Source organism: Neofelis nebulosa, chromosome 9 (assembly GCF_028018385.1).
Source record: "Neofelis nebulosa isolate mNeoNeb1 chromosome 9, mNeoNeb1.pri, whole genome shotgun sequence".
Taxonomy (NCBI): domain Eukaryota; kingdom Metazoa; phylum Chordata; class Mammalia; order Carnivora; family Felidae; genus Neofelis; species Neofelis nebulosa.
In genome coordinates, this window is record NC_080790.1 from 27,442,430 (window position 1) to 27,461,462 (window position 19,033).

Consider the following 19,033-nt stretch of genomic DNA (forward strand, 5'->3'; position numbering starts at 1 on the left):
AAAGCTGGATGCTTAACTGACTGAGCCACCCAGGTGCCCCCCTGGAATGTGAGTTTTTAAAACAACCTTGTCAGGGCTCCTGGATGGCTCAGTGGGTTAAGTGTCCGCCTCTTGATTTCTGCTCAGGTCATGATCTCACGGCTCGTGAGACTGAGATTCTTTCAAGCTTGAGATTCTCTTTCTCCCTCTCTCTCAAACCCTCCCCTGCTCATACTCTCTCTCTCAAAGTAAAAAGATAAACTTTCAAAACAGCAACTTTGCCTTTGGCAGGTGCATTAGACAACAAGCGAGCCCCAGGCAAGTCAGGCACCTTCAGGTTAGGATCATATTTTGTAGTCGCTGATTTAAAACATTTTACAAAAGAAACCTGGTTTGCTTTCAGAGTAAGGACAGTTAAAAGGAGGGGGAAAACCCAACCCCAGGATAGGGGAGAACTCCATTTCCTGCTACATTGCCAGAGACAGCACTCTGGATGCATGTCCTGGAACAAGCTGCAGTTCCCAAACCCAGTTCCCTGGGGTCACAGCCAGTGAGGGTTTGGAACACCAGCTGCAGAGACTTTGCTGTACTGCAAACCAGAGTATTAACTATACCGAGAACTGGTGGAAGCCATGGTCTCCAGGGCTCCAGAACAATTAGAGAACAGTTAAACGCGAGCACGGTTTGAGGATGAGATTGCCAGTTGGTGTCCTGAGCACTTCTGAAATTTTAGTTTGTGAATGGCTTGGACTTCAGAGAGTTACTTGTACTCAGTGCTTATTTTTCCTAAAAGCTGTACTGTATTGAGGTGCTAAGAAAGGATTTGGCCACATTCTTTTTTTTTTTTTTTTAATGTTTTATTTTTGAGAGACAGATTACAAGCAGGAGAGGGGCAGAGAGAGAAAGAGAGGGATACATAGAATCAGAAGCAGGCTCCAGGCTCTGAGCTGTCAGCACAGAGCCTGACGTGGGACTCGAACCCACAGACCGTGAGATCATGACCTGAGCTGAAGTCAGACACTTATCCAACTGAGCCACCCAGGCGCCCCAAGGATTTGGCCACATTCTTACATAACCTGTGCTGAATGGAGAGTAAATTTCATTGACTAAAGTCTCACTGATGTCCTCTTAGACGCTTTCTCATTTAGAACCTAAGTAGAGAAATTAAAACGTATGTGTAAAATGAACAATCTGATGACAAAGAACAACACTTTTATTTTTAATTAACAAGCGATTTAATTCATCTCAAAAATAAGATTGTTTTAGCAGTTTACACTTTCTCCCTTGAAATCAGAGCTCACGCATAGACATTCACTTTCTAGAAGCACCTTTCCAGTGGTTTTACTAGGTGATTTGCTCTTTAGGTGGACATTTACTTTCACATATTGTACATAAACTTTGCTGTTAGGATTTTTTTTTTTCCCTCTTCGGTGACAAGAACAATTGAAATGCACTCTAAGAAGAATGAACTGTGATGAGTGGGACTGTGAGAAAATCACCGCCCGTAATTGTTTAAAGCCCCATTTTATGTTTGAGGTTATGAATTCAAATAATACTGTGCTTATTCTGACCTTTTCTTAATTAAGCTTATGAGACAGCTGTGGCTAGAACAGAGCTGCTGGCTCCCCGTGCCTTTTAAATGCTGACCTCATGGCCAGAGCAGGCAAGCTTGGCAAAATTTAGAGGAAGCTTATCTACTGTCCCTTCATGCAGCACACAGATTGTGCCTCTGATGAATGGGAGAAAAGCATCTAGAAAGTGCTTAGAAAGCTACCACGTTCTTGTCTTTGTGTTGACACAAATCGGCAGGGAGCAGAAGCTGGGGATGCCATTGTTTTTGCTCCCTATCCATAGCTAGTATCCTCACAAAGATTCACTCACTGGGGGGGATTAGGACACAGCATGCCTTCTTTATGCTTCCTTCTGAGATTCAAGTCTCCATGGCAAGCAGAGCTATTGTGAACATTTGTGCTGGTTGTACACTGCTCAACCCTAGAAGATACCATTTACATGGTAATCTGTGAGCACCTACAAAGTATAGCTGAAGAAATCACTTCCCGGAGGAAGTGGTACCAAGACTATATCTGATTCTGAATAGATCCAGAGGGGAAAGTGAAAAAAGTGATTTCAGATTAAGATAAATAGCATTGTATGGGAAAACCATAAAACTGAATTAGGGATCTTAAAATAGTTCAGTGTTCCTTTGTAGTGTCTTATTTCCTATAATTGAGTGGAATAATAATATTGACTGTGTTTAGTGTTAGTTTAATATTCTACTTATTACCTAGAACCTGGTCTTCAAGTAATAATGGATTCAGCTGTATCTTTATCTCATAACCTTGAGATCTATACTTCAGAATATTAATCAAGAGTTTTGAACAAATGTTAATATAGCTTTCTTTGCTTCTCAACTTAAATAAGCAAGGTCAAAATAATATACACTAAAACCCAATTATATTTACCCTTACATTTTAATAGTTTGTTTTAGTAAATGTTACGGTTTGAGAGTCAATCCTGGCTTGCCTTTAGAACTTCTCTAGACCTCCATTTCTTCAGCAGAAAAGTGAATGAGAGACTGACCTCACGGATATAAGACAGACTGCTTACAATGTGTTAAATTCCATGATTGTCCATCATTCTGAAACCACCCAGGTGAGCTCAGTAGCGGCACCTAGTGGTGATTACCTCCTATTCCCAACCACAAAGTTCCATGACAAATTGTCTTCTCTAAATCCTTCAGCCTAATAGTAAAACTTCTCTTCAAAATCATAAAATATGTAAGCTAGAAAGGATCTCAGAGATCAACTACTCTAGTTTCCTCATTCTATCAGTTAAAAATAGAAAGGTTAGATGAACTCTAGACTTAACATACAAACATTTTTTTCTCCTGTATTATTTTTGTTTCTCTTTTGACTTTTTTTTGAAGTGACATTTAAATAACATAAAATTAAGCATTTTCAAATGAACACTTCAGGGGCCTCAGTACATCCACCATGTTGTACAATCTCCCCCTTAAGGATGTACTTAGCTCCTGTTTTAAAATAATTCTTACTTGGTTAATGCAAAAATAAAGACAGAAACCATTGTATTCCTGATATATAATAGTAACCTGCTTTTTCTAATTGTTGACTTCTCAGATCATCACTTCAGGGTGATATTTAGAGAACAGGAAAGAAGAAAATAAATTGATATATCTGCCCTGGCAGTTAGAAAATGATAAAGTAGAACGGTTTAGAAAAACTAACACGCTGAACTTTCCTCTTGTTTGCCTGTTTATTGTATTGTTCACTCGTCTCTCTTATCAAACACTAGAAGTTACCTCATTCCCAATTTCCCCAGAGATTGCCTGAATGTAAGACTTAACGATGTATTTCCAAAGCCCTGGGTATTTAGAAATGGAGAAACCTTTTTCACGCAATCCTTAATAAGAAGTTCGTAAGTTATCAATCATTATTTTAGGGTTTTCGTGTGTGGCATGATTTAATGGCATTACAAGTGCATAAATTTTGAATCCAGGTTTTAGAAGGCAAAGGGAGCCTCCAGTTTTTGGCATTCATACCCAACAAATCTGTCTCTCCAGTAGAGTCTGGCTAAATAAACAGCAATCTGTTGGAAACGCAGTGAGTGACTGGGTTTGGAAGGGCAGTGTTAGGTGACTGCTGGGGTGGGGAGCTCAGTTGGTCTGTGGCCCATGAGTTTCCTTAGAGCATTAACATTTACAGGAGTCCTGCAGAACGTAAACCTTGCCAAGACTTTAGACTTCATTACTTCCCTGTCCTCGACAAGTACAATTTAATTGAACATTAAGCAATTTGATCTCTTTCACCTAATAAATCGAGCAAATTCAATAAACATAAATCCTGCTAATGATAGAGCTGACCCTGGTGGGGCTGAGCTCATCAGCATTCATGGTTATTGCTCTCTCTGGAATTTGAGTCACAAATGCTTATTGCTGAACTAAGTACTTACCTGGTGCTTAAGGTCTAGGGAATGGATTTCATAATTTTCTTTGCAGGGTTTCTGAAGGGCAGCTGTGGAATCGAACACGGTTTTGCAGATAGACTAAGTCAGGTTCGAATCTCTCACCTAAACTAGGACAAGTTACACTATAAGTCAGAAACAAAAAGAGCTAATTACAATTATTTCAGAGGATGTTCGGAGATTTCAAGGAAAAAAAAATGTACGCAAAAGTGCACAGCACCTGACATGAGGGAACTTCATGTAGTACACGTTCACTAACTTCCTTTTTTTCCCACTGCTCTTCGGCAGAGATCTACAGTAGCCAGTGTTTACATGCTACTGTGTTTCCCTAAAGCTTTCTTATCCATTATATATGCCCATGACTCTGAGTTACCTCCCTCCTCCTCTTCACCTTATTGGCCTCCACAGATGCCACCTCCAAGGTGAAGCCTTCCCCAGCTCTTCCTGGTGACCTTCTCTGTGGTCCCGATAAACTACTGTACATCTCACAGTGTATGTACCTTTGTCATAGCGTCATTATAACCTTCCTCTGTCCCCACTCCCACCCTCCCTGTAATATTCTCTGTGTCTGGTTGAATGAATGAGTCAGTCCCTGAATAAAACATTGACTTGCCTTTAATATCACAAAGACAGGTACCCTAATCCTGTTGAGGATGAAACTCAAAAAAATAAGTCCAGTCCAAGCAACTAGAAAGTAGAGAAGCAACACTAGGACCCGAGGCCTTTGACTCTGAGTCCATTTTCTTTTTAGTATACCCTGTTCCCTCTCACAGTGCAGCAAGTTTTAATATCTAGGAAGCAGGCTACTGTCTGTTCATCAGACACTGTAGGTAAATGTTTTTTTCTGAAAAGAGCGTAAGTAGAGAGGCACTCAAACAAGTGGCCAACCCACAGGGTGTGGACTGCCAGTGGCATGCTGTCTTTCAGGTTCCTTTATCATCAGTGCTGGATGGTATTTTCTGTAAATGGTTCCCATTTTTCTAATCTCCTAGTTTTTCCCACTTTCAGTCAAAGACAAATGCCCATTGTCCTGCTGGCTGCACAAGCACCAGGATAAATCCTAATTCCATTCTCCCTGTCCTCTTCCTTCATTTCCTGGCTGTGTGTCTGTGTTTTCCAAACACCATCATCAATCAATAAGACGTGTGGAAGTCTGTAAGAAAAACACCTGGTCTCGACATTGGAGCAAAACATGACCCATTTTTCTTAATGCATAAGAATCGGTCCTTGTTTCTCCTGTATTTGAAAATAATGCACTTCAAACGTTGGAGCCCTGAGTTTTTAGCCTTGATGTGTGGAGAATGAAATGCAGTCTCGTCTTCATTTCTAAAAGCAGCTGAATTTAATCTGCCTCAGTCAGAACTAAAACTTCACCTCCCATTGTCCTCACATGCCAGAGTGGCATGGTGACATGTGACTGTCCTGACCAGCCCTGCAGATGTGTCTGTCATCAGGAAGGGAGATTTCCTGCCAGGATATAATGCTGTGCTTCCCATTGCTGCTGACAGCAGAGGCCCCAGACCCAGTGGCTCCAGGGGGTAATTTTTAAACTTTTTTTTTTTCAATTTAAAATTAAAATCAAAGCAGCACCATCTGTCATAAGAATCTGCCATGCCAGGGAAAGGACTGTGATCAATGGCCTGGATCTTGTTGAGACTACTTAGTGACGGTGTCCCACACCGTCTTTTCATAGCTTTGATCAAGAGCTTAGCATTTGTCGTTGGGGAGGTGAAGAATGCATAAGGGGGGGAGGCTTTGAGGTGTGAATATTTCCATTTCCTGTTCATTTCACATTCATATTTGGCCGGATCCTGGATGAACACATTGTAAATTGTGGCTCATACATGGTATTTGCCTCCCAGAGCACAAGCTCTGGTGAGCAAAACTATTCCTTTGTATCGGTCCCCAGACAGCTAGGCGATTAATAGTTGTTGATGTGCCTAAGGGTGTTATGGAGAAGGAAAAAGACCCTAGGGAGAGTATGTGTTCATCCCCACATGTTGAGCTAGGTGAAACGGAGAACCAGTAGAGGCTCGTGTGCTCTCGTGGGAAGTGGGTTCCGTACTCTCTGCCAACCATGATTCACTGTGTCCCCCAGTTAGAGTGTAACCATGCCACAGGACTAGCTGATCACCAAGGCTAGAATGGGCTCTGGTTGTAGCTTGGGGTGCACAGAAGCCCAGCACATTCTAGAAATAGACACGTGCTCAGGTCCTGAGGAGGATGCCTTGCCAAAGACTCAGAAAATTCTGTGATATTCCAGTTGCTCCCCTGGAAGATGATGAGAAACCTGTCTACTTGAGATATCTCTGAAAGATTCAGGCATAGAGTAAGAATTGTTGGACATCACTGTGCCTTCTACTCTGAGTTCTGTTGGTCTGGTGTCACAATATGCTATTGCTCTCATTGCCTGACCAAATAATTGTATCTGTCAAGGCAGTAAATGATTTTGTCCCCAGTTGTTTGGGACAAAGCCCATGAAGACCTCTTTCTCTGTTTACTGAGCAAGAGTTTCTCTCCATGTATTAAAAAAAAATTTTTTTATGTTTATTCTTGTGAGAGAGAGACAGAGCATGAACGGGGGAGGGGCAGAGAGAGAGGGAGACACAGAACTTGAAGTGGGCTCCAGACTCTGAGGTGTCAGCACAGAGCCTGACACAGGGCTTGAACTCACCAACTGTGAGATCATGACCTGAGCCAAAGTTACCTTAACCGGCTGAGCCACCCAGGTGCCCCTCTCCATGTATTTAAAAATTCCAAATAATCTTGAAACAATATTTTAAAACATCTAGAGAGTGACCTTCATTGGTCTTAATGTACTGCACACTTCTTTGCCTGCTGACAACTACCTGTACGTTTTGCTAATACTGAAATTGCTTCTTTAGCTGTCTTTGAAAATCCTCATTTATTTCCAGTGTTCAATAGAGACTTAGAGATTTTTACCTATGAGAGAAATCAGAACTTCCGTTTTCTTGATGATTCAGAATTTATGAACAGTTCCGTAGCAGTATCTCATTTTCATACATCAGTAATACAGAGGTAGGCAAACAAGAATTATTACCCCCATGTGACAAGTGTGGAAACTGAGGTCTGCCCCAAATTGCTAAGCTGGGAAGTAAGTGGTCCAGTCAGGACTTGAGCCCCAGCTTCTTGCCTCCAGAGCCCATGTTCCTTCCATTACCCCACACTTGCTTCGCCCTTGACCCTGGCCAAGAATGAGAGCAGATGTGCACAGCAGGAGGGGCAGCATGGATGGATTAAGGTAGACCCATCCATGCTCCCAGAAAGATAACTCAAAATGCATGTCCTGGTGATGATGGGAATGTAGCGCATCTTCAAATACAAAAGAGCGTACATTTCGTGCAGAAATCAGTCAGTTTTGAAAACTGACCAAAACTGTTTTGAAATTGGGAATGCTTAATGTGTTAGAGAAAGGAAAGCAACAAAGGACAGTAAGTTCTAGAATCTTAAAAATGCATGGCAGAGGAAGAAAGGAAGGGAAAGAAGATATGGCGGTCCCTGAAGTTTCACCCCCGTTCGTCTGCTCTCCTTTACCAGCCTGGATCCAGTCAGAAGGCTTCCTTAGGAACCCCTTGGTAGTCCCCAAACACAGCTTACAGCTTCTTTCTTGATGCCTTTGGGTAACCTCTTTAAAATGAATACAAAATACCTTTCCTAGCAAAGGAAATCCTACTTGTCTTCTGAATTTCAGGTCAAGCGCCACCTTTTCCAGGAAGCTCTTCCTCCTCCTCACTCTCACATTTGGGCCCTTTCTTTTGCTCTGCTAGATGGTGAGAGCTTGAAGGGTAGGGACCAGCTCGTTTCATGGTGGAAGAGGAAGACCCAGACCTAAGGGCCAGACGGCCCCCAACAGCTCTGTGTCAGTCAACAGCTCCGGACCTTGAGTCTCAGCGAGGTTTCCTCTACATGAAGATGTGTATAGGACCATGCTCAGCCTTCCCTGGATTTAGTTTTACAAAATAAGAACATGAACTTATTTTTAATATCTCCTCTTGATCACAGCCATTGCTTGGATATAAAATACCGGACAGTCTCCCTTTCAGATGTGCAACAAACATATATAAAAAAAGCCATGAGAGAAAATGACCTCAGTTCTTGAAACTTGTAAATATTTCAGCAATCTTGCTCTCACAGGGAGATCCCTAATTCTTTTTCAAACTTGAAGGAGAACTGACAACCGTTTGTGTTCTCTTTGCTTCCAGTTGTGTGTGGTTTTTTTGGAGGGAAGGGTGCAAGTCAAGGATCTTTTTTTTCAGGTTCACCTGTTTCCTTAATGAAATTAATATTTCTTATGAAATGATTTCAGGCAAAAGTGTTGGGTGTCTGGGTTCTGTATGTTGTTCCTGGAAAGCTTCCACACAAGGAGAATTTGAGGAAGGGGCAACCATCACCCCTCCCCCTCCATTCAGTGTTCAGGGTCTTTTCTGGCCTTGTGCTTGCTTTGTGCAATTCTAGGAGAGAATTGTGTGAGTGTGTGCGCACACACACACATGCACCTCTGACTCCTTTAAGTGGGGGTAGGGGGTGAAAGAAAGCCTTGAGAGGTCACACCAAAGCCCTAATGCATTTCTTTATTTTCATATGTCACAGGAGGAAACAAAAGAGAGTAAAGCCCTCCCCCACCCCCCCAGTCTGTGGTCCAGGCAGATGTGGTTGTTGCCTTGTGTGACTATCCTGAGTGTGTCCATCCAGTCCTGGAGCCACTGGACTAGCATCTCACAGTTTTGGAAGAGCTACTGAAGTCTGGGGAGCCCCAGGATTTCTTCCATATGCCAGATAAATCCTTGGACAGTATATTTCCATACAACATGTATTGAGAACATGAAGCCATCCCTTCTAAAGCTTTCTTCTCTAGACCTGCCAAATAACTCTGCCCCTCAATTCAGGCAAGGGCCTGGGACGGTGAAATGCTTTGAAAACTCAGTAACCCTGGAACAAATGAAAAACCAGTGTCCCATGTGGTGGCTGGGTCCTTGTTACTGTAATACTACATTCATACAGACCAGGCCTTGATTTTAGAGTTCTAAAAGTTGCTCTTAAAATAAAATGGTACCTACTGGCATCCTCACTTGGTTACGTCTTTTTTGGATCACCAGAGTTACAACTTTTCTGTCTCTTTTGAGTGAAAACATACCTGTCTGTGAGAATGACCAGTCCTTTAAAATGGTAACACCTGTTGGTTTCAGGTAAAACCATTCTTCCAAAAGGCCTGTAGCTTTCTGAGTGCTGGCTCACTTTTCAGTTCCTTCCTCTCCTGGGCTATGTTCTGCCAACTGTTCAGCTACTGTTTTTGGTCTTCAGTGTAGAATCTTAATTATGCTGTTTAGCTTTTCATTGTGCGTGGGTGGATACAGCTCCCATAAAGAATATGGAGACGAGGTCTAAGATCAGTGGTGCACATGTGTGCGAGACAGGAGCTTATGGTGGACAGTGCCCTGGCCGGTTTCTGTGGCTCTGAGCTGCGAGTGGGTGTGTCTAGGGGCCAGCAAACAGTGATGACGTCTCACATTGCTTTTCATTTCCTTCTTAGATGACTATGCCCAGCTGTGTAACATCCCAGTCACGGGACGCCGGCGGCCATATGGACGGGATGCCTTGGTTGACTTCAGCGAACAGTATGCTCCAGAAGCTGATCCCTATTTTATTCAGGACCGTAAGCAAAATTTTTCAGTTATGTTGAAACTAAAGTGACTGACTAAAGATTAGTCAATGGTTCTCAAAAGGTAGCCCCTGGGAATTTGTCAGAAATGTAAGCTTTCAGGCGCCACCTTAAGACCTGCTGAATTGGAAAGTCAGTTTTATCCATCCTGTGCATACTCCTTATACGTGTTCAAGTTCAGAAATATTGGATCAAATTATTGGCATGCTGGAGGGTCTGCTGTTACTTTTACTTTCTTTAAAGTAAAAAAAAAAAATCATCTTCTAAGATCCATAACAAAATCATTTCTTTACTCATTACATGATGGTCTAATTTAAGAGTCGGGGTTGTCTTGAAAGCCTGATTATAATTGACATTGTTTCTCATATAAGGAAATGACATGTTAACTGTAACAAGTTGATCTTCACAGGTATTTTAAAGTGGGAGGTCAAAAAAATTGCTCTTCTGGTCAGAAATTGTTAGAATCCACTCATGATGGGATTTATTAAGAAATGATGCATGGTGGCTTCTCCTGGTCTTGTGGGCAGAGATTTTCTGTGGGAGATGGAGTGTGCCTGTGTGAACCCTGTTCCCATTTAGGAAAAAAAATGTCTGTGGGGCGCCTGGGTGTCTCGTTCGGTTAAGCATCCGACTCTTGATTTCAGCTCAGGTCATGATCTCGGGGGCCCTGTGGGTTCAAGCCCTGTGCGGGGCTTCACGATGTCAGTGCAGAGCCTCCTTGGGATTCTCTCTTTCTTTCTGCCCCTCCCCTGCTTGCGTCTGTGCTGTCTGTCTGTCTGTCTGTCTGTCTGTCTCTCTCTCTCTCTCTCTCTCTCTCTCTCTCAAAATAAATAAATAAACTTTAAAAAAGAAAGAAAGGAAGAAATGTCTGAAGGTGTTTAACCGGGAGTGTCCTGGATGAGGAAGCCGTGCAAGCTAAAGGTTTCTATGGGGGAAACCACAGCTTTTCAAATACACAACACAGTATTGGTAGAGGATAGGTGGTGTCCCCTTCAGGACTGGCAATGGGGAAATGCGGCTTCCAGCCGCCTTGTCCAGATCTCACAGAGGGGCCCTCCTTGCAGTGTGTGAAGCTACACCAGATTTTCAAGATGGAGAATCCCTGCAGGCCAGGGGGTTGGAGTTAGGACTTTGGAGACACTGCTGAATGACAGACTACAGTGATGCCTTTTCTTTCTTGGGGCCCTGTTACCTGTGAACGAAGCGCACTAGCCGTGACCTGGTTCCTGAGGGCAACCCGAGCTTTGTGGCTACATTTGGCACTGCTTCAGTTCTGAGTCAAAGAGTGTTTCCTTCCTTCCTTTCTCTTTCCTTCCTCTTGTTTTTGATGGATGCATACATTGATCGTTCAGCACAATGACGTGAAAACAGCATTGTATCAGTCCAGCTGAGTTAATTAACATGCCCCTGTATACCCCCCCAGCCCCAGGTGTAGAACATTCCCAGCATTCAGAAGGTCCCTGAAGCCCTTTCCCAGCCGGGCCCCCTGCCCCAAGAGTATCATAACTTCTAATACCTTGGATTATTTCTTTTAATCAACAACATACATCCATGCACTATTTCATGAAATGTGTCGAAATACACTGGCAGGTATAAGACTGGGCACTTACAATTTTGACACTTACCTGTGACTGTGTTATAGGTCAATAAACATTTACCTTTAAAAAGAAGAAAAGGAGAAGAAATATTAAGGTTGAAAGAAAGCCCAGCTTGCCTGCCCCATAAATCCAAAATAACAGGTTAAGTCTCTACACAACAGTGACCCAATCCCATAGCTTCTATGTGCAGCCTCTAGCACATTAGATAGAGTCCAGATTCCAGGAATTTTCATGTTGAAGTGTTCTGGCTCGTGTACCTTCTTTTTTTTAATGCTGACGTTGCTTCAGGACTCTTTTAATTCACTACAAATGTTAAGAAATAAGCATGTTGGTGTCACATCAATTTCCTATTTAGTAACAGAAGAAGCTGAGATGCAATTTTAAGGCCTCCAGCACTGATTCTATCAATGGCCTTTAAACTTATTGCAATTTATGAGAAATAGCTCCTCCTTCCCAGACCCGGAGCAAGGACTTTCCGGCCCTTCTAAAAAAATGACTGTATTGGGTAGATAGCAACATAGAAAGAAAGCTGAGATTTCTTAATCTCCTGCCTTCTGGTTATTTAAGAAAATCGGACTGGTAACCGGAGGCAGTTTTTTAGTTAAGGCAGTATTTTATAAAAGTAGAATCTCCTAGAGCAGAAATCAGCTCTTTCTTGTAAAGGACTAGAGAATAAATTTTTTAGGCTTTGAGGCAGCTACTCAGCCTTGCTAGGGTATCACGAAAACAGCCACAGACAGCATGTCAGCGAATGGGGTATCTGTGTTCGAGTAAAACTTTATTTACAAAAGTAGGAGACCACCACATTTTGAGAAGGGGCTGTCCTTTGCTGACTCGTGTAGAAGTATTTTTCGGAGTCTGCTTGATGTATGTGTGTAGAGTTTTCAATATTTAATTCCATGTTTTAATTTCTGTAATAATAATTTTTAGCAGTTATAAAGTCAAAACGATTTTGCCATGATACCTGGAATTTGAAAATATTATCATAGATTAAGACTTTATTTTCTTAAGTATTTCTCAAACTGGCTTTGGGGCCCTGATGACATATTCTTAATGGTCTGTAATTTTTTTTTCCCCTTCAAAATTTTTAAAAGTGCTATCATGGATGTATTAATTTTTAGTCACTGAGTTAAACCTTACAGCCCTGTCTAAACAATGTTATTTTGCTGCCCCCTGCAGTTCCGCTGGAGAATTACTTCAGAGGCCAGAGTTATGGTCATATTTTGATTTTTTTTTTTTCCTTTTAAAGCTGATAACGTGATGAGGTTCTGAAGGGGGAGCCCACATCAACAGTGTTTTTGTATCACTGTGGATTTATATTTACAACTCTTCTTTCTAGAAAGAGAGCTAAATACTCTTGATGCCTGTTTCATGTGTTTATATTACTAAACGCTAGTTCTGAATCAGTTTAAAGATACCTAAACTATAAAAAAAAGCCAAACAAGAACTTCTTTGTTTCCTTAAAAAAATAATTTTGACTTTCTAACCACAAGTATGATATACTTTTCTCATTTATCAGGATGTTTCAAGTCGCTTTTACTGTCTTTATCCTTTGATCTCCTGAGAGCCCTTTTGTAAGGCTCATTCCAAAGCTAGAGCAAACAAACACAGGTTACACAGCAAGACCAGCCCAGCTTTTCACTGCTTTTTGGGGAACTCCAAGTGAAAAACCACCGCCTCAAATTCTCATGGATGTTCTGAGCAAATGTCTGCTGAACTGTGATAGTCACTTCCATTGTTTCCATCCTGAACGTTGTTCTGACATTTGCCCTACTGAGAACTCAGGAAATTTGGAATTTTAGATAAACACTTCTGTTTATTAAGAGCAAACCCAAAAACCATACTCAGTCACTTTTTATGCTTTTAATTTAGAACATCAGAATTCAAGATGTAGGGCTACTAATGGACAAACGATATATAAAGCTTCTACTATCTTATGCATAATGTGTACAGATGCATTCAGTGTTAAATTTTACTGCTAACTTTAAGACATCTGAAATAGGTGTCTAAAATATGAATATATGATGAACCACAATCTTAATAATCGTATAGTTTTTTTTATAAGAATTTTTTAAGTTTATTTAATTTTTTTCATGGGGTGGGCAGAGAGAGAGAGAGAGAGAGAGAGAGAGAGAGAGAGAGAGAATCTTAAGCAGGCTCCACGCTGTCTGTGCAGAGCCCAACAGGGGGCTCACTCTCATGAACTGTGAGACCACGACCTGAGCCATACCAAGAGCCGGATGCTTAACCAACTGAGCCATCCAGGCGCCCCAGTAATCCTATAGTTTTAAAAGACAGTGAAAGAGGTTGCAAATTTCTAACCTGGCTCCTGTCTTTTCCTTTCTAGGTTTTTTAAATAGCTTCGAGGAGTTGCAGGCTGAAGAGTGTGGCATCCTCAATGGATGTGAGAATGGCCGCTGTGTGAGGGTGCAGGAAGGTTATACCTGTGACTGTTTTGATGGGTATCACTTGGATATGGCCAAGATGACCTGTGTTGGTAAGGATGATGTGTGCCCTCTCGGAAGTTATTCTTTCCCCCAGGTGCCCTGTGGCCAGATCTCCTATAATCGAGTACATGTAAGATAGATTTGCAGTTTCAGTTTAGGAAGAGGAGAAAAGTTCTGGAGATGGCAGTGATGGTTTCACAACAGTGTGAATGTACTTCGAGAGGACAGAACATTCTAGGTAATTAGTTTGACTCCTCTAACTTTAGCTTTTGACTGCAGCAAATAGTCTTTTCCCCCAGTACCTGACACAAGCGTAAGAGAGTGTAGATGTCTGGGGGGAAAAAAAATACAACTTTTATGGTAATCATTTTGGAGAATGTTCCTCCCACAACTACCTCTTCCTCTCTGTCTCTCGCATTGCCTTTGCTTCTATTTTTGAACGACTGGTAAGCATACATTAATTCTTCCTCACGTGCTCAATGCCATCTTCCAGGGCCTGGCCCTTGACTTACAGGGTTTTCCTATTTCTGTGGCTCTTCCATTCCTTCCAGTAGCAACCCCCTTCCCCACTTGAGTTTTGTTTGTTTCTGTCTGCGGTGGGTCTGGAAAATAGGTAACCTGGGTTATTACAGGTGTTTAGAGTGCATTTCTTTCCTGTGGAAAGAAATCTGAGAAGGTAACTTGAGCCTTTACAGGGGCTGCCCCGAAGGCTCTCTGCTCACTTGTTTGCTTCTTTAGTGTATTCCTCTAGACAGATCTGTTATTCTGTACCTGTGGAAAGGAATTTAGAAGTGGAAAAATTCCTCCAGCTTTCTTGAGTTTTGACTATAAGATGTCAAGCTGACAAAATGTTCCTGTTGTGTTAAATACAGGGAAGGAAATTCTAGAGCCTTCCGGATCATCTACCTTTTTCAGATCTAGAAAGTCTTACTTATCTTGCATGTATTTGCAACCGACGATAATGAGAAAGACTGCACAGTTTACTGGGGTGGGGGTCCGGGGGTGAGGAGAGCAGAGAACAGCCTGGCTGTTTTCGGGCCAGATGCCTTGCTGCTTCAGGTAAGCCGTAGGCCACGTTTCCTCTTGGGGTGGTACTGGAACGTCTTCACCTGCATGGTTTGGCTTGTTGCAGATGTAAACGAATGTGATGAGTTGAACAACCGGATGTCTCTCTGCAAGAATGCCAAGTGCATCAACACCGAGGGCTCCTACAAGTGTGTGTGTCTGCCTGGCTACATGCCTTCGGACAAGCCCAACTACTGCACGCCATTGAGTACCGCCTTGAATTTAGAAAAAGACAGCGACCTGGAGTAAAAGAGGATCTACATAACCTAAGCCCGTATACTCTGCACTGTGTAAAGGAAAAGAGAGAAATGTATTATACTTGAGACATTGCACCTACCCCAGAATGTCGGAAACACGGAACCATCACAGAATTGCGTCTCCTCGTAAAGAAGAGGAGAGGATCCAGTGTGAGCCTGACTGGTGTGACAGACCAAATGGACATTTCTCTGAAAAACCAGTATATATAGTCTGTTCATATGTAAAATTCAGTGGAAAAGAGGCGGAACAGTGCTGTTATTTTAAACAGAAGGTTGTATTATGATGTTTTTGTTTTTGTTTTTGTTTTTTTACTATTGCTTGATTAAATTTGGCATTTAAATAGTGGTGGAAATATTTTATATAATTTTCATTTTTTGGTTGTGCAGTTCCTTGGCTGCTGTTTTTCTTCAGATTTTTTTTTTTTTCAAGCTCAAGGGCAAAAGTCTTTGATAAAATATTGTTAAACTGTATTATAAGTATTGTTACACAGGGTTATGTTATTCCCGGTCTGGAGCATTTTTAAAAATCCAAACTGTCTGTCCTGTGGAGCAGGCAGCAATTTTGTCTCAAAACTTTTCTACACATTTCGAGGAAAATACTTTATATTTACAGTGTATCGTCTGATTTTAATGTCCATTCTTAGCCAAGCTGCTAGTAGGCATCAATTGGATCCTTTCCCGCATTAAAATGGAAGAATTAATGAGCTCATGTTAGTATTGTAATGTGTAAAGTAAGCCCAGCAAAATTTTTTGAAAACTTGATGATCCCAATATATTTACCATTGTATGTTAAAGCAAAATAAATCACCATTTTTTTAGAAAAAAAAATTCTACCTGGGAGTAACTGTCAATGAGTACCTGTCATATTCCCCCCACCTCATTTATTTTTATGAACGGTTCTCTAGTAGCATAGAGTCTTTCACAGGTTAATTATTACATTTGTTAGATGTTGGTAGGGACTGAATGGCGTCCACCCGCGTAATTCATATGTTGGTGTCCTAACCCCCAGTACCCCAGAATGTGAGTGTCCTTGAAGACGGGCGTCTTTAAAGTGGTAATTAAGGTTAAATGAGGTCTTTGGGGTGACCCTAGCCCAATATGACTGGTGTCCTTATAGGAAGAGATAGGACAGACACACACAGGGGAAAGACCATATGAAGACACGGGGAGAAGACCGCCATCTCCAAGCCGAGGAGAAAGGCCTCAGAAGAAATCAACCCTGCAGTACCTTGATCTCAAACTTCTAGCCTCCAGAATGATAAGAAAATTAATTTGCTGTTTAAGTCACCCAGTCTGTGGTACTCTGTTCCGGCAACCCTGGCAAGCAGGACACAGATACAGATCACAGCTAGATAGCACAGGAACCCTGAAAACAGCTTGCGAGGTTCTAGTCCCTGCTTATACACGTCTGTATGGTTTTGCGATTGTTAAAGTGAGTTTCAGAACCTACTTTTTACTTAAGGAAAGCATCTGAGTTTAAAGAAAAACAACGAACCATGTGTAGGGATACCCAGCCGAAAATCTCATTTAACATTTTCCTGAAATACAGGCTTTTGGTGTCTAATACCTGCAGTGGGAAGAATGATGGCACATCGAAGATAGCCATGTCCTAGTCCCTAGAACCTGTGAACATAATGCGGCAAATGGAAATTAAGGTTACAGATGGAATTAAGGTTGCCAATCAGTGGCCTTAATAGAGAGATAACCCGGAAAGACCCAATGTAATCACAAGAGTGGAAAAGGGAGACAGAAAAGCAGAGTCTGGGGGGAGATGAGAGATGTAGGTGAGAAAGACTTCCCCGCCATGCCCGCTTGGAAGGCAGAAGAAGAGGTGAGGGGGCGTGAGCCGAGGAATGTGGCTTGCCCCTGGAGGCTGGAAAAGGGAAGGTGCCATTCTCCCCTAGAGCCTACAGAAAAGAGCGCAACTCTCTCGACACCTTGATTTCAGGCCAGTAACATGGATCCTACAGAACTGTAAGATAACAAATGTGTGTTGTTGCACACCATGACATGAGCGGTCATTTGTTGTAGCGGTGATGACGAGCTCGAGCAACACCCAAGCATCATAAAATGGACCTCTCAACATTTTCAGCTGATGTTTAGGTATAGGAAAAACTTGCATTTGTATCCCCAAGATGCAATGCAGCATTTTAAATAAAAGGGCTTGTTGGCACAGGTCTTGAATTATATTCCAAATATTAGCATAGTTGGAGTCGTCACGGATGTTTGAAAAGCACAAAGACTATCGATGAAATGGATGTGCTCTGGGATGTTGCTGGCCAGCTGGCGTGCTTGCTTTGAATGCATTTCCACAGTGCTTTCTTTCCAGGTCTGTCTAGCCCTTATTTTTACTAGTTTTGTACACCTCGCCCCAAAACATTTTGTTTTTGTAACGTACAATTCTTTTAGCTCCTTTTAGTAGTTACTGCGATTTTACTTTCCGTGCCTATTGTCCTCTAAACCCACAGGTATAGGATGCTGTGGCAGTGGTTCAAATTCATTGGCCATGAAGAGGCAGGCACATAGTACAGTGTGTTTGGATTGTTATACTGGTTATATAATCTGGTGTGCTAATACATGTATTTTCCAGCTGCCTGAGCCAGCGTCCACCCACAGAATGAGTCTGTGTACCTGAAACCAACAATAACATTCTATTCTTTTGTCATAAATGTCAAACTCTACTCCAAAAAAACTAGACCTGGCTATCTGATGTAAGCCTATGTCATTGGAAGTTACGTCCTTGCAATCTGCCATGTTCGTCAAAATAAGCACTAAATACAAACCCAGCAAACCAAGCCCTTAAGCATATTGAACATGTTTTACACAACTCCATCCATATTTTTATTTAAAATTTTTTTATGTGATCAAAAGAATACCGTAATTTAACTTTAGTATTTTCACACACAAAGGACTTTCTTATTCTAAATTGTACTTGAATTTTCCTGGAAAATCTTAATATCTTCATATTGGCAGAAATGATGAATCTGAGATGCTTAAAAATAAGGCTCATGAACATTTCATTTGGGTCAACAGTGCAAGAAAACAATATGTGTATGTTACGTGTTCCTCCTTGTGGAAACAAACCGTCACCATGGCTTTAAGAATTGTTTTAATACCAGCATTAAAATACTATGATTCTAACGTTCTCTTCAGCTTTCAAGTAGGAATAACTCATGTATGTACTAGATCATCTATGATTTGTTGCTCAAATCTTTGGTAAGAAGAAGAAAACAATGGCTGTCGTTGATCAGTATCCCAGTGATGGGGAATCAATTCTGAGAAAACTAAAGGGAGGTATCACAGTCTGATATGACAAAAGACACCTCAGGGAAAAGACTTCCTTAACTTAGGATAAAACGTTTGTAACCATCACAGGAGTATGAGATTCCTCTCACCAACTTTCCTCTCTCTTTGAGAACATAGGATGGCCATCACTGGAGGAAGAGCAGTTATCTCCCAAGTCATTTATGAAGAGCATTTTTGTTTTTATCATGATTCTGAGTATAACTAGGACAGGCTTTGCTGTCTTGTTGTGACCAGACACAGAAAATCCAATAGGATACTGGTCATCTATCTTGATATCCCCCACCCCCAACATATCCACATACATAAGAATTCACTGAAACCTGCGTACACTCTCTCATTACTCTCTGAACAGTATTCCTTATGTGTAAGATAGGGACAGTGACACCTGCCCTTATACCCCACAGGAGTGTAGAAGGGATCCAAATACGATCACATTTAAAAAGCTTTATAAGCCAGGATTCATTGTGTGCAGATGAAGAATGATTCTTCTTTGCTCCGCGCTACTGACCACACTTTAAAACCTTGACACTTCTACATGCTCCTTTGGCTACAGTGAAGAATTAGTCTGGACTCCTTGATTCCCTTCCCGGCTGCTTTCCTCCAAGCCTGAGGCTTCCCTTGGATACACTTTGGTTTAGACTCTGCATTTCCCCACAATCTGGACACTCTTGCCTGTTCATTGAAATAATTTCCTGGAAGAAGTTGCTGCGATGGAGCATC

At 41.7% G+C, this 19,033-nt stretch overlaps 1 protein-coding gene across 11 annotated transcripts in view; it reads left to right on the forward strand.

Annotated features, from left to right (window-relative positions):
- Positions 1-15,840, forward strand: part of LTBP1 (latent transforming growth factor beta binding protein 1) — a 402,356-nt gene extending 386,516 nt beyond the window's left edge. For all 11 annotated transcript variants that reach the window (XM_058683005.1, XM_058683000.1, XM_058683002.1 and 8 more), the window contains 3 exons: positions 9,512-9,634; positions 13,586-13,735; positions 14,818-15,840. In XM_058683005.1, the coding sequence (XP_058538988.1) occupies positions 9,512-9,634; positions 13,586-13,735; positions 14,818-14,999 (455 nt within the window). In that variant the 3' untranslated portion in view covers positions 15,000-15,840. The remainder of the gene's footprint in view (positions 1-9,511; positions 9,635-13,585; positions 13,736-14,817) is intronic.
- The last annotated feature ends 3,193 nt before the right edge of the window (positions 15,841-19,033 follow it).